At 45.9% G+C, this 16,461-nt stretch overlaps 1 protein-coding gene across 2 annotated transcripts in view; it reads left to right on the top strand.

Moving 5' to 3' along the window:
- Positions 1–12,147: 12,147 nt before the first annotated feature.
- Positions 12,148–16,461, top strand: part of paxbp1 (PAX3 and PAX7 binding protein 1) — an 81,572-nt gene continuing 77,258 nt past the window's right edge. For both annotated transcript variants that reach the window (XM_065004994.1, XM_065004995.1), the window contains exons 1-2: positions 12,148–12,534; positions 12,883–13,005. In XM_065004994.1, coding sequence (XP_064861066.1) covers positions 12,270–12,534; positions 12,883–13,005 — 388 coding nt within the window. In that variant the 5' untranslated portion in view covers positions 12,148–12,269. The remainder of the gene's footprint in view (positions 12,535–12,882; positions 13,006–16,461) is intronic.

The raw sequence follows: 16,461 nt of genomic DNA, 5'->3' as shown, positions 1-16,461 counted from the left end.
ATAATTAGAGGTTGATACTGTATAGACATCCTCACGGTCTGCTAGAACCGATGAGCTTGGTGTTCTTCCCCGGAGGAGACGGTGACCCGGGAAGAAGTAGTCTCCTGGAAATGACCTGTTTCTTTCCTTTTCTTTTTCTTCTTTATTGTTTTTCAAATAAACTGAGGTATCACACTTGTGTCTGATCTTCGTAAACGTCTAGATCAAACCCCCCCCCCCTGGTCTGCCACAGTGTGTGAAAGCTTGGCCTATACTCTTCCTGTGGCAGCAGAGATCGGATGGATCAAATGAATGGAGAGTCAATGGAGATTTCCCTTAAACAATAAGATATAATAGATGTTTTTTATGTTAGCAGCAGGACACTGTTACAATGTTTTATTTGATCAGAGTCGTAAAGAGGAAAAACATCATGTAAGATACAGCACACGCTCTGCTGTTGTCAGGCCGGCCAATCACGTGACTTCAAATGTGGATGTGGAGAGATGGCGTAAGGTGGTCCCGAGTTCGAATCGAAGCAAAGCGCAAAGTCCTGAATGGTCGTGTCAAAAAACGTAACAAACAGGAAGGATACATGCATGTCAGATAATGAATCGCTCTTCTTGTTGGGATGTATTTGTTGAGTTAGGATGCATATTTGGGAGACTAGTTTTGACGTGTCGAAAACGGTGAAGTATGCACGTGGAAAAGTGTGTCAGAGTGACCAGGAGTGTGTCAGAGTGACCAGGAGTGTTTCAGAGTGACCATGAGTGTTTCAGAGTGACCAGGAGTGTTTCAGAGTGACCAGGAGTGACCAGGAGTGTTTCAGAGTGACCAGGAGTGTTTCAGAGTGACCAGGAGTGACCAGGAGTGTTTCAGAGTGACCAGGAGTATTTCAGAGTGACCAGGAGTGTGTCAGAGTGACCAGGAGTGTTTCAGAGTGACCAGGAGTGATCAGGAGTGTTTCAGAGTGACCAGGAGTGTGTCAGAGTGACCAGGAGTGTGTCAGAGTGACCAGGAGTGTTTCAGAGTGACCAGGAGTGTTTCAGAGTGACCAGGAGTGTGTCAGAGTGACCAGGAGTGTTTCAGAGTGACCAGGAGTATTTCAGAGTGACCAGGAGTGTGTCAGAGTGACCAGGAGTGTTTCAGAGTGACCAGGAGTGTTTCAGAGTGACCAGGAGTGACCAGGAGTGTGTCAGAGTGACCAGGAGTGTTTCAGAGTGACCAGGAGTGTTTCAGAGTGACCAGGAGTGTGTCCGAGTGACCAGGAGTGTGTCAGAGTGACCAGGAGTGTTTCAGAGTGACCAGGAGTGTGACCAGGAGTGTTTCAGAGTGACCAGGAGTGATCAGGAGTGTTTCAGAGTGACCAGGAGTGTGTCAGAGTGACCAGGAGTGTTTCGGAGTGACCAGGAGTGTTTCAGAGTGACCAGGAGTGACCAGGAGTGTGTCCGAGTGACCAGGAGTGTTTCAGAGTGACCAGGAGTGTTTCAGAGTGACCAGGAGTGTGTCAGAGTGACCAGGAGTGTTTCAGAGTGATCAGGAGTGTTTCAGAGTGACCAGGAGTGTGTCAGAGTGACCAGGAGTGTGTCAGAGTGACCAGGAGTGTTTCGGAGTGACCAGGAGTGTTTCAGAGTGACCAGGAGTGACCAGGAGTGTGTCAGAGTGACCAGGAGTGTGTCCGAGTGATCAGGAGTGTTTCAGAGTGACCAGGAGTGTGTCAGAGTGACCAGGAGTGTGTCAGAGTGACCAGGAGTGTTTCAGAGTGACCAGGAGTGTGTCAGAGTGACCAGGAGTGTTTCAGAGTGACCAGGAGTATTTCAGAGTGACCAGGAGTGTGTCAGAGTGACCAGGAGTGTTTCAGAGTGACCAGGAGTGTTAGGAGTGTTTCAGAGTGACCAGGAGTGTTTCAGAGTGACCAGGAGTGTGTCCGAGTGACCAGGAGTGTGTCAGAGTGACCAGGAGTGTTTCAGAGTGACCAGGAGTGTTTCGGAGTGACCAGGAGTGTTTCAGAGTGACCAGGAGTGATCAGGAGTGTTTCAGAGTGACCAGGAGTGTGTCAGAGTGACCAGGAGTGTTTCGGAGTGACCAGGAGTGTTTCAGAGTGACCAGGAGTGACCAGGAGTGTGTCCGAGTGACCAGGAGTTTGTCAGAGTGACCAGGAGTGTGTCCGAGTGACCAGGAGTGTTTCAGAGTGACCAGGAGTGACCAGGAGTGTGTCCGAGTGACCAGGAGTGTGTCAGAGTGACCAGGAGTGTGTCAGAGTGACCAGGAGTGTTTCAGAGTGACCAGGAGTGTTTCAGAGTGACCAGGAGTGTTTCAGAGTGACCAGGAGTGATCAGGAGTGTTTCAGAGTGACCAGGAGTGTGTCAGAGTGACCAGGAGTGTTTCGGAGTGACCAGGAGTGTTTCAGAGTGACCAGGAGTGATCAGGAGTGTGTCAGAGTGACCAGGAGTGTTTCAGAGTGACCAGGAGTGACCAGGAGTGGTCTTTATTCTGATTCATTGTATTTCTGAAGAACAGAGGTAGATTGCAGTGGGCCTCAAAATAACCCGGACAACACAAGTGTTTTTGTTTTGATCTTCAGAGCAAAGGAGTGAATATCTGTAGACACTTCCTGGTGTGGTGGGTGGAGGGTGGTGAGTGGTGGGTGGTGGGTGGTGGGTGGTGGGTGGAGGGTGGTTGGTGGTGGGTGGTGGGTGGTGGGTGGAGGGTGGTGGGTGGTGGGTGGTGGGTGGAGGGTGGTGGGTGGTGGGTGGTGGGTGGTGGGTGGAGGGTGGGTGGAGGGTGGTGTTTTGTTGTTGTTGTAAAAGTCACCTTCCTGCATGTGAATTTCTTCCTCCTCCTGAGGTTGAAGAGGTGGTGTTGTGTCTGTCTTTGATGGGTGGAACATTTCAGATTGTCTGTGATGGGTGGACCATCCACCTGCCTTCTTCTGAACATAGTCCCTGTCACTAGAAGGCCTCCATCCAGTACCCAGCCCTGAACATAGTCCCTGTCACTAGAAGGCCTCCATCCAGTACCCAGCCCTGAACATAGTCCCTGTCACTAGAAGGCCTCCATCCAGTACCCAGCCCTGAACATAGTCCCTGTCACTAGCCAGCCTCCATCCAGTACCCAGCCCTGAACATAGTCCCTGTCACTAGCCAGCCTCCATCCAGTACCCAGCCCTGAACATAGTCCCTGTCACTAGCCAGCCTCCATCCAGTACCCAGCCCTGAACATAGTCCCTGTCACTAGCCTCCAAGGCCTCCATCCAGTATCCCAGCCCTGAACATAGTCCCTGTCACTAGAAGGCCAGCCTCCATCCAGTACCCAGCCCTGAACATAGTCCCTGTCACTAGAAGGCCTCCATCCAGTACCCAGCCCTGAACATAGTCCCTGTCACTAGCCAGCCTCCATCCAGTACCCAGCCCTGAACATAGTCCCTGTCACTAGCCAGCCTCCATCCAGTACCCAGCCCTGAACATAGTCCCTGTCACTAGAAGGCCTCCATCCAGTACCCAGCCCTGAACATAGTCCCTGTCACTAGAAGGCCTCCATCCAGTACCCAGCCTGAACAGCCCTGAACGCCTCCATAGTCCCTGTCACTAGAAGGCCTCCATCCAGTAGGCCTCCATCCAGCAGCCCTGAACATAGTCCCTGTCACTAGCCAGCCTCCATCCAGTACCCAGCCCTGAACATAGTCCCTGTCACTAGAAGGCCTCCATCCAGTACCCAGCCCTGAACATAGTCCCTGTCACTAGAAGGCCTCCATCCAGTACCCAGCCCTGAACATAGTCCCTGTCACTAGAAGGCCTCCATCCAGTACCCAGCCCTGAACATAGTCCCTGTCACTAGCCAGCCTCCATCCAGTACCCAGCCCTGAACATAGTCCCTGTCATCCTCCCAGCCAGCCTCCATCCAGTACCCAGCCCTGAACATAGTCCCTGTCACTAGAAGGCCTCCATCCAGTACCCAGCCCTGAACATAGTCACTGTCACTAGAAGGCCTCCATCCAGTACCCAGCCCTGAACATAGTCCCTGTCACTACCCAGCCCTGAACATAGCTAGCCTCCATCCAGTACCCAGCCCTGAACATAGTCCCTGTCACTAGCCAGCCTCCATCCAGTACCCAGCCCTGAACATAGTCCCTGTCACTAGAAGGCCTCCATCCAGTACCCAGCCCTGAACATAGTCCCTGTCACTAGCCAGCCTCCATCCAGTACCCAGCCCTGAACGTAGTCCCTGTCACTAGCAGGCCTCCATCCAGTACCCAGCCCTGAACATAGTCCCTGTCACTAGCCAGCCTCCATCCAGTACCCAGCCCTGAACATAGTCCCTGTCACTAGAAGGCCTCCATCCAGTACCCAGCCCTGAACATAGTCCCTGTCACTAGAAGGCCTCCATCCAGTACCCAGCCCTGAACATAGTCCCTGTCAGGCCTCCATCCAGTACCCAGCCTGAACATAGTCCCAGTCACTAGCCAGCCTCCATCCAGTTCCCAGCCCTGAACATAGTCCCTGTCACTAGCCAGCCTCCATCCAGTACCCAGCCCTGAACATAGTCCCTGTCACTAGCCAGCCTCCATCCAGTACCCAGCCCTGAACATAGTCCCTGTCACTAGCCAGCCTCCATCCAGTACCCAGCCCTGAACATAGTCCCTGTCACTAGAAGGCCTCCATCCAGTACCCAGCCCTGAACATAGTCCCTGTCACTAGCCAGCCTCCATCCAGTACCCAGCCCTGAATGTAGTCCCTGTCACTAGCAGTCCTCCATCCAGTACCCAGCCCTGAACATAGTCCCTGTCACTAGCCAGCCTCCATCCAGTACCCAGCCCTAAACATAGTCCCTGTCACTAGCAGGCCTCCATCCAGTACCCAGCCCTGAACATAGTCCCTGTCACTAGAAGGCCTCCATCCAGTACCCAGCCCTGAACATAGTCCCTGTCACTAGCCAGCCTCCATCCAGTACCCAGCCCTGAACATAGTCCCTGTCACTAGCCAGCCTCCATCCAGTACCCAGCCCTGAACATAGTCCCTGTCACTAGCCAGCCTCCATCCAGTACCCAGCCCTGAACATAGTCCCTGTCACTAGCCAGCCTCCATCCAGTACCCAGCCCTGAACATAGTCCCTGTCACTAGCAGGCCTCCATCCAGTACCCAGCCCTGAACATAGTCCCTGTCACTAGAAGGCCTCCATCCAGTACCCAGGTAACTTTTGTTCAACTCTTTCTCTTCTTTCTTATAACCTGAGTTGAACTCAGAGTTGAACAAAAGTTACCTCACTATCTCTTCGTAGTATAGGGCTCTGGTCTACCTGAATACACACTGAAGAAGGCAAAAGTCAAACGTAAAAATGTCATTCTCCTAATGAAATAATTACCGAAGGGTGTTTAGCATCCCCAGTGGCTTTGCAAGCACAGAGCGGGTATTCTCCACTGCTGGCCTGCTCTCATGGCACCATCACATACGTTTGAAGCTACAGACTCTGACCAGAAGTGTTAAACCTGAATGGTAATCCAACTAGGAATTGTAAATCTTTCTCTTTCCCTTCCTTTGATGACACCATTTTCCCACGGAGGACCGCCCCTCCACCTTCCTGTTCAAGTGAGCACATCACAACAAGGTGAGTCCAAACATGTCTTATATGCTGCTGCATAAATGATGTAATATGCCAAGGAGATGTGTAGCCAAGAAAATAATACTAAGTGTTCACATACACTAAGTGGACTGTGCCTTTAAATTCCAGAAAGTGATGTCATGGCTTTAGAAGCTTCTGATAGGCTAATTGACATCATTTGAGTCAATTGGAGGTGTACCTGTGGATGTATTTCAAGGCCTACCTTCAAACTCAATGCCTCTTTGCTTGACGTCATGGGAACATCAAAAGAAATCAGCCAAGACCTCAGAGAAAAAAAATGTAGACCTCCACAAGTCTGGTTCATCCTTGGGAGCAATTTGCAAACGCATGAAGGTACCATGTTCATCTTTACAAACAATAGTACGCAAGTATAAACACCATGGGGCCACGCAGCCGTCATACTGCTCAGGAAGGAGACGCATTCTGTCTCCTAGAGATGAACGTACTTTGGTGCGAAAAGTGCAAATCAATCCCAGAACAACAGCAAAGGGCCTTGTGAAGATGCTGGAGGAAACAGGTGCAAAAGTATCTATATCCACAGTAAAACGAGTCCTGTATCGACATAACCTGAAAGGCCGCTCAGCAAGAAAGAAGCCACTGCTCCTAAACCGCTTCAAAAAGCCAGATTACGGTTTGCAACTGCACATGGGGACAAAGATTGTACTTTTTGGAGAAATGTCCTCTGGTCTGATGAAACAAAAATAGAGCTGTTTGGCCATAATGACCATCGTTATGTTTGGAGGAAAAAGGGAGAGGCTTGCAAGCCGAAGAACACCATTCCAACCATGAAGCATGGGGGTGAAGCATCATGTTGTGGGGGTGCTTTGCTGCAGGAGGGACTGGTGCACTTCACAAAATACATGGCATCATGAGGAAGGAAAATGATGTGGATGGAAAATGATGTGGATATACTGTATTGAAGCAACATCTCAAGACATCAGTCAGGAAGTTAAAGCTTGGTCGCAAATGGGTCTTCCAAATGGACAATGACCCCAAGCATACTTCCAAAGTTGTGGCAAAATGGCTTAAGGACAACAAAGTCAAGGTATTGGAGTGGCCATCACAAAGCCCTGACCTCAATCCTATAGAACATCTGTGGGCAGAACTGAAAAAGTGTGTGCGGGCAAGGAGGCCTACAAACCTGACTCACAGTTACACCAGCTCTTTGTCAGGAGGAATGGGTCAAAGTTCACCCAACTTATTGTGGGAAGCTTGTAAGAGGCTCCCCATGTAAACTTCTGACCCAATGCTACCAAATACTAATGGAGTACATGTAAACTTCTGACCCAATGCTACCAAATACTAATGGAGTACATGTAAACTTCTGACCCAATGCTACCAAATACTAATGGAGTACATGTAAACTTCTGACCCAATGCTACCAAATACTAATGGAGTACATGTAAACTTCTGACCCAATGCTACCAAATACTAATGGAGTACATGTAAACTTCTGACCCAATGCTACCAAATACTAATGGAGTACATGTAAACTTCTGACCCAATGCTACCAAATACTAATGGAGTACATGTAAACTTCTGACCCAATGCTACCAAATACTAATTGAGTACATGTAAACTTCTGACCCAATTGGAATGTGATGAAATAAATAATTCTCTCTGATTAGCTCACTAAAGAACTCTAAAGCCAAATATGCGTTTGGGCTGGACTCTACCTTTCTTAATAACTACAAACTCACTCATTGGCCCCATTTACTAAGGTCACCAACACATCTATTGGTCAGAGGGGTGTTTCCAAGGGTATGGAAGTCGGCCATAATAACGGCCATCTTTAAATCGGGTGACCTTGCTGACGTGAGTAACTACAGGCCCATTATTATACTACCAGTGGTGTCGAAGGTTGTTGAAAAGTGTGTAGCAGAACAACTGATTGACCACCTCAACAACAGCCCCTTCACATTACACTCCATGCAGTTTGGCTTCAGGGCGAAACACTCCGCAGAAACGGCCAACTGCTTTCTTCTGGAAAATGTGAAGTCCAGGATGGACAAAGGGGGCGCTGTTGGGGCTGTGTTTCTGGAACCTAAGGTTAGGCTTTTGATACTGTTAACCATGAGGTTCTCATCCCAAAATTATCCAAGTTCAACTTTTCCCCCGATGCCTTGAGATGGATGAAATCATACCTCGAAGGCAGAACTCAGTGTGTCAGAGTGAGCAATGAGCTGTCGCCCACTCTTAGCTATGATGTGGGCGTGCCCCAAGGGTCAATACTGGGGCCCCTCCTGTTCAGCCTGTACATTAATGATCTGCCTTCTGTCTGTACTGGGTCTGAAGTTCAAATGTATGTAGATGACACAGTGATATATGTGCAAAGAGCAAACAACAAGCTGCACAAGAACTCACTACTGTAATGGTCCAGGTTACAAAGTGGCTCAGTGACTCACTACTGTAATGGTCCAGGTTACAAAGTGGCTCAGTGACTCACTACTGTAATGGTCCAGGTTACAAAGTGGCTCAGTGTCTCGTGTTTGCATCTCAATGGGAAAAAAACTGTCTGCATGTTCTTCTCAAAGAGGGCAACAGATGATACTGAGCCAGATGTCTATGTGTCAGGGGAGAAGCTCCAGGTGGTATATGATTTTAAGTACCTTGACATCACACTTGATTCCAACCTCTCTTTTAAAAATAATGTGAAAAAGGTCATTCAAATAACCAAATTCAACCTAGCTAATTTGACTACAAAGGTGGCAAAACTGTACTTCACATCTATGATACTCCCCCACTTAACATACTGCTTGACTAGTTGGGCCCAAGCTTGCTGTACAACATTAAGACCTATTCAGTCTGTCTGCAAACAGGCTCTCAAAGTGCTTGATAGGAAGCCCAATAGCCATCATCACTGTTACATCCTCAGAAAGCATGAGCTCCTGAGTTGGGAAAATCTTGTGCAATACACCAACGCATGTCTTGTATTCAAGATCCTAAATGGCCTGGCTCCCCCTCCACTCAGTACTTCTGTTAAACAGAAAACCCAAACATATGGCAGCAGATCCACAAGGTCTGCCATGAGAGGTGACTGTATAGTTCCCACCTTTAGTAAATCTGCTTTCTCTGTGAGAGCTTCCCATGTCTGGAATACACTGCCATCAGACACACATAACTGCACCACATATCACACTTTCACAAAAAACATGAAGACCTGGCTAAAGGTCAATCAGACTTGTGAACATAATCCCTAGCTGTGTATTGCTGCTTTCCATGTTGTCTGTCTGTAGCTTGTGACACAAACACCTTGTTGCTTTTATGGGTTTTGTCTTTTGTTGCTTTTTGTTCTATGTTGCTCTGTCTGCATGCTATGTCTTGCTTGTCCTATCAATCAATCAACCAATCAAATGTATTTATAAAGCCCTTCTTACATCAGCTGATGTCTCAAAGTGCTGTACAGAAACCCAGCATAAAACCCCAAACAGCAAGCAATGCAGGTGTAGAAGCACGGTGGCTAGGAACAACTCCCTAGAAAGGCTGGAACCTAGGAAGAAACCTAGAGAGGAACCAGGCTATGAGGGGTGGCCTGTCCTCTTCTGGCTGTGCCGGGAGGAGATTATAACAGAACATGGCCAAGATGTTCAAATGTTTATAGTTGACCAGCAGGGTCAAATAATAATAATCACAGTAGTTGTCGAGGGTGCAACAGGTCAGCACCTCAGGAGTAAATGTCAGTTGGCTTTTCATAGCCGATCATTCAGAGTATCTCTACCGCTCCTGCTGTCTCGAGAGAGTTGAAAACAGCAGGTCTGGGACAGGTAGCACGTCCGGTGAACAGGTCAGGGTTCCATAGTCGCAGGCAGAACAGTTGAAACTGGAGCAGCAGCACAGCCAGGTGGACTGGGGACAGCAAGGAGTCATCAGGCCAAGTAGTCCTGATGCATGGTCCTAGGGCTCCTGAGGCATGGTCCTCTGTTGCTCTGTCTGTATGCTATGTCTTGTCCTCTGTTGCTCTGTGTGTATGCTATGTCTTGTCCTATGTTGCTCTGTCTGTATGCTATGTCTTGTCCTATGTTGCTCTGTCTGTATGCTATGTCTTGTCCTATGTTGCTCTGTCTGTATGCTATGTCTTGTCCTCTGTTGCTCTGTCTGTATGCTATGTCTTGTCCTATGTTGCTCTGCGTGTATGCTATGTCTTGCTCTATGTTGCTCTGTCTGTATGCTATGTCTTGTCCTATGTTGCTCTGTCTGTATGCTATGTCTTGTCCTATGTTGCTCTGTCTGTATGCTATGTCTTGTCCTATGTTGCTCTACGTGTATGCTATGTCTTGTCCTATGTTGCTCTGTCTGTATGCTATGTCTTGTCCTATGTTGCTCTGTCTTGTCCTATGTTGCTATGTCTTGTCTTGTCCTATGTTGCTCTGTCTGTATGCTATGTCTTGTCCTATGTTGCTCTGCGTGTATGCTATGTCTTGTCCTATGTTGCTCTGTCTGTATGTCTTGTCCTATGTCTTGTCCTATGTCTTGCTCTGTCTGTATGCTATGTCTTGTCCTATGTCTTGTCCTATGTTGCTCTGTCTGTATGCTATGTCTTGTCCTATGTTGCTCTGCGTGTATGCTATGTCTTGTCCTATGTTGCTCTGTCTGTATGCTATGTCTTGTCCTATGTTGCTCTGTCTGTATGCTATGTCTTGCTCTATGTTGCTCTGTCTGTATGCTATGTCTTGTCCTATGTTGCTCTGTCTGTATGCTATGTCTTGTCCTCTGTTGCTCTGTCTGTATGCTATGTCTTGTCCTATGTTGCTCTGCGTGTTGCTCACTGCTCATTGATTGTCTGTATTGTAATTGTTTTTAATAACCTGCCCAGGGACTGCGGTTGAAAATTAGCCGGTTGGCTAAAACCGTCACTTTTAATTTAACGTTAATTAATGTGCACTGTCCCTGTAAAAATACAAAATAAACTCAAACTCTCTACTATCATTCTGACATTTCACATTCTTAAAATAAAGTGGTGATCCTAACTGACCTAACACTGCGAATTTTTACTAGGATTAAATGTCAGGGATTGTGAAAAACTGAGTTTAAATGTATTTGGCTAAGGTGTATGTAAACTTCCAACTTCAACTGTATATACCCCCTTTATTTATCCTACTGTTCTGACTTGGTGTACAGGGAAAATACTGTAAGAGCAGCCCATGTTCTGCATTCTGTCACTGTACATTCCAAAAGTGCTCAACACATAGTGATATTGACTATGTCCGTCTTAGCTCGCTCATTAATGTCTTAATCTAAATGATGGATAGCCTCTTATCCGCTCATCATTCCCTTATGCCATAGTTTGTACATCTCAAATGTCAGCAGAAACCACATCTATTTAAGCAAGTCAGCCATGTTAGCTATGCTTTTCTTAAAGTTAGTAAATGAGGCTGAATGAACTGTTTCGCTGCCCGACCAGGCTCCGCTGATAGCCAGGTGTAGAAGTGGTAAGATGTTGGGACTGCTGTTAGGACAGCTTTATGTAGGCCCTAACAGTTTGTGGGCACGGTTTGTCACCATTATAGTGCAATTAATGTATTGTTTAGTGTTGTGTAGTGGCTTTGCTAAAATCGCCACTGCTTATATGAAGTAGTTGTAAAATGTGGCGCAGTATCTCAGTCGTAGAGGCGTCACTACAGACACCCTAGTTCGAATCCAGGCTGGCCCAGCCAGCGTTGGCCGGAGTAGGCCGTCATTGTAAATAAGATTTTGTTCTTAAAACTGACCTGCCTAGTTAAACAAAGGTTAAGTAAACAAAATGTAAATCCCCAACGGAAAAAGTAATTGTGGAAAAACGATTGGAACCATTTACGGGTGGTACTCATGCCGCGTTCAAAAGGACTGGAAACTAAAAATAAATAAGTAATAATAATAAAACAACGAGCTCCGATTTGGGAAAATCGATTTGAAGGGTCATCTAACTCGAATTCCAACTTGAGAATTCTGACCTATTTCTAGAGCTCCGACCTGAAGATTACTGACGTGATCCTGTACCTGTATTTTTTCGACTTCCCAGTTGTTCTGAATGCGGCATCAATAGAGCTCGCCGGCTTGGAGTCCTAAAACACGGAAATTAGTTACCTCTGGTTCGTTAAGCGCCATCCCTACGGGAAATATTTATGTGGAAAGAATGAGGTTTCGGAATAAATGGCGAAAGAAAGATCTGAGGAGATCTGTATACGTTTTGTTTTATGAGATAAGAGCATTCTGTTAACATTACATTCATGAAATATGAAGCCTTTGCTTTTATTTTATAATATAATTCACAAAAAAGTGACGTTAGCTGATAAATGTATTCAATTCAAATGGTTTTATTGGCATGGGACACAAAGCAAGTGATTATTTTACTGAACAAAACGTATATAAGATATCCCAAACCAGTTTTACCACAGACCTTTTTTTTAATCGGCGTTTATTTAAAAAAAAAACGAAAAACCTTAATTTCCCCAATAGGCATTGTCCATGGTGCAGTTAGTGCCTACAAAAAAACGCCATTGCTATTTCTCGCTTTTCTGTAATTATTTGATAGAATAAAAATAAATACATAAAAATAAGGGCACTTCCGTTGGCTAAAAACAAAATGGCTGCCTTCCGCTGCAGAGCATATTTTACCCGCTTCGTAGCATTTTAATTAATATGCTGTCGTGTGTTTACCCGATATAGCTTAATTTGTTTCGGGATAAGTAGCAAACATGTTTAAAAAAGCAAAGAGATCTAATTTAAGACGGAGAAATGAGTCGGACGAGGACGAGAAAGAAGAAAGTCAGCCGCCATGCGGGCCTTTCGCCGAGGATATCCCGGTGCTCGATGCCGCCAACGCAGACACCTTGTCCGGGGTTAACGTGGACCTGCACCACGGCAACGGGTTTCAGTCAAAGGCCGTAAAGAAGGAAAAGAAAATTCGGGATGTAGGGGGACCCCCGAAAGCCAGTTTGCTGAGCTTTGACGACGACGAAGGTAAAGTTAACGTTAGCACGAACTGATTACCGGTAACGTGAGTTAGTTAATCTAACTAGTTAGTTTCACTAAGCTAACTAACCGGTTAACTGTTTCAGCGGATATTTATCTACCTAACGTTAATAAAGTGTCCTCTTGATTCAATACTGTGATTCCCGAGCTGATCTATTGGAAGTGTTGACAATTTGACATTGTCAAAAGTGTCTACCTTATGCTAGTTGGCCAAGTTAACTAATGTCAGTCACAGTAATAGCTAGCAGATTCACGGTTGTAAACAACATAAGTTAACTAGTTAACAGCCATTGGTTGCATCCAATCTTCTCCGAATGATTGTTTCGTCGTTTTCAGACGAGGCCGAGGTGTTCAGAGTAAAGAAGTCCAACCACAGCAAGAAGATCGTGAAACAACTGAAGAAAGAATACAAGGAGGATCTGGAGAAGGTGTGCTATGTTAAACAAGAGCCCAACACCGGTAAGACATCACACCTGTACGTGTGTGTGTGCGCGCGCGCCCATCGTATGTGGTTGCTCATCTTGTGTGTTATAAGGTGAAAGCACCAATTTGTAAGTCGCTCTGGATAAGAGCGTCTGCTAAATGACTTAAATGTAATGTAAATGTTAATTTGTGTGTGTGTTAGGGATATAACATTCACCAATACACACCAGTCCCCTGTTCAAATCTATGCATCTGTCAGGAAATCCACTCAACAATTTTTGTTGTTGCTTAAATGTATTTTCTTTATAATGTCTGAAAATACCTGCATTTTATTAGTTGTGTATATAGGCCATATGCATGGTATACCTCATCCAACGAAATGCTTACTTTTAAAAAATAAAAAAAATATTTATTAACAAAGCAAGTCAGTTAAGAACAAATTCTTATTTACAATGACGGCCTACACTGGGTTAACTGCCTTGTTCAGGGGTAGAGCTTGGGGATTCGATCCAGCAACCTTTCGGTTACAAGCCCAACGCACTAACCACTAGGCTACCTGCCCCCCTATACTCTAACCACTAGGCTACCTGCCGCCTCTACACTCTAACCACTAGGCTACCTGCCGCCTCTACACTCTAACCACTAGGCTACCTGCCCCCCTATACTCTAACCACTAGGCTACCTGCCGCCTCTACACTCTAACCACTAGGCTACCTGCCGCCTCTACACTCTAACCACTAGGCTACCTGCCGCCTCTACACTCTAACCACTACGCTACCTGCCGCCCCCAGGTTCCTTCTGGACAATTCAACAATAAGAATACAAACACACAGTAAATGGCAGTAGAAAAACAAACATTTTAGCCTACAGAGATATATGTATACAGAAAGGCACAATTCATGGTCCAATATTTACACGTGTATTAGGGAAGGAAGGTGGGGGGCAACTGTATACATTGAACAGTGTAATAAGAGTCTGCTAGCAGCCGTTGTGATGTTTTGTGTGTACCTATTACCGCCACACCGGCGGTCACTGGTCATAAAGGCAGTCAAATTCCACATGACTATTTAGTCACGGTAACTAGGCTTCTCCAAGCTCTGATGCTGCTGCTGCTGCCAGTCATTAGGCTCCCAGGTGGCGCAGCCGTCTAAGGCACTGCATCTCAGTGTAAGAGGCGCCACTACGGTCCCTGGTTCGAATCCAGGCCTAAATTACAGCCGGCCCGTGATTGTAAGTCCCATACCGTGGAACACAATTGGCCTGGCGTCGTCCGGGTTTGGCCAGGGTAGGCCGTCATTGCAATTAAGAATTTGTTCTTAACTGACTTGCTTTGTTAATAAACTGACTTGCCTAGTAAATATAAATAAAATGAGTAGCCTACCAAGCTTACTACCTACCTGGTACTCGGCACTCTATTGTTCCTCTAATCACTCTGACATCAATGCAAATTCATTTGAAAATCTAGTCAAACACTTCATGAGAGCTCATGTTGGTTGCGCAACATTTCTATAGGCTATGAAATTGCGTGAGAAAACAGAGTGATGGCCTCTATTAAAAAGAGGATCGCATCAGCTTTCTATAATGATGCCCAGCATAAGAAACTATGCCTTTTTTAGAGACTAGTTCGATTCATAGTATCACACCTCATGTAGCCTAGCCCATAGTCCTATAAGGTTAGTATCACACCTCATGTAGTCTAGTCCATAGTCCTATAAGGTTAGTATCACACCTCATGTAGTCTAGCCCATAGTCCTATAAGGTTAGTATCACACCTCATGTAGTCTAGTCCATAGTCCTATAAGGTTAGTATCACACCTCATGTAGCCTAGTCCATAGTCCTATAAGGTTAGTATCACACCTCATGTAGTCTAGCCCATAGTCCTATAAGGTTAGTATCACACCTCATGTAGCCTAGTCCATAGTCCTATAAGGTTAGTATCACACCTCATGTAGCCTAGCCCATAGTCCTATAAGGTTAGTATCACACCTCATGTAGTCTAGTCCATAGTCCTATAAGGTTAGTATCACACCTCATGTAGTCTAGCCCATAGTCCTATAAGGTTAGTATCACACCTCATGTAGTCTAGTCCATAGTCCTATAAGGTTAGTATCACACCTCATGTAGTCTAGTCCATAGTCCTATAAGGTTAGTATCACACCTCATGTAGTCTAGTCCATAGTCCTATAAGGTTAGTATCACACCTCATGTAGCCTAGTCCATAGTCCTATAAGGTTAGTATCACACCTCATGTAGTCTAGCCCATAGTCCTATAAGGTTAGTATCACACCTCATGTAGCCTAGTCCATAGTCCTATAAGGTTAGTATCACACCTCATGTAGCCTAGCCCATAGTCCTATAAGGTTAGTATCACACCTCATGTAGTCTAGTCCATAGTCCTATAAGGTTAGTATCACACCTCATGTAGTCTAGCCCATAGTCCTATAAGGTTAGTATCACACCTCATGTAGTCTAGTCCATAGTCCTATAAGGTTAGTATCACACCTCATGTAGCCTAGTCCATAGTCCTATAAGGTTAGTATCACACCTCATGTAGTCTAGCCCATAGTCCTATAAGGTTAGTATCACACCTCATGTAGCCTAGTCCATAGTCCTATAAGGTTAGTATCACACCTCATGTAGCCTAGTCCATAGTCCTATAAGGTTAGTATCACACCTCATGTAGCCTAGTCCATAGTCCTATAAGGCTAGTATCACACCTCATGTAGTCTAGCCCATAGTCCTATAGGGTTAGTATCACACCTCATGTAGTCTAGCCCATAGTCCTATAAGGTTAGTATCACACCTCATGTAGCCTAGTCCATAGTCCTATAAGGTTAGTATCACACCTCATGTAGCCTAGCCCATAGTCCTATAAGGTTAGTATCACACCTCATGTAGTCTAGTCCATAGTCCTATAAGGTTAGTATCACACCTCATGTAGTCTAGCCCATAGTCCTATAAGGTTAGTATCACACCTCATGTAGTCTAGTCCATAGTCCTATAAGGTTAGTATCACACCTCATGTAGCCTAGTCCATAGTCCTATAAGGTTAGTATCACACCTCATGTAGTCTAGCCCATAGTCCTATAAGGTTAGTATCACACCTCATGTAGCCTAGTCCATAGTCCTATAAGGTTAGTATCACACCTCATGTAGCCTAGTCCATAGTCCTATAAGGTTAGTATCACACCTCATGTAGCCTAGTCCATAGTCCTATAAGGCTAGTATCACACCTCATGTAGTCTAGCCCATAGTCCTATAGGGTTAGTATCACACCTCATGTAGTCTAGCCCATAGTCCTATAAGGTTAGTATCACACCTCATGTAGCCTAGTCCATAGTCCTATAAGGTTAGTATCACACCTCATGTAGCCTAGCCCATAGTCCTATAAGGTTAGTATCACACCTCATGTAGTCTAGTCCATAGTCCTATAAGGTTAGTATCACACCTCATGTAGTCTAGCCCATAGTCCTATAAGGTTAGTATCACAC

Source organism: Oncorhynchus nerka, linkage group LG19 (assembly GCF_034236695.1).
Source record: "Oncorhynchus nerka isolate Pitt River linkage group LG19, Oner_Uvic_2.0, whole genome shotgun sequence".
Classification (NCBI taxonomy): Eukaryota; Metazoa; Chordata; class Actinopteri; order Salmoniformes; family Salmonidae; genus Oncorhynchus; species Oncorhynchus nerka.
Note: the sequence above shows the minus strand (reverse complement) of the source record. Positions and strands in the feature narration are given on the sequence as shown.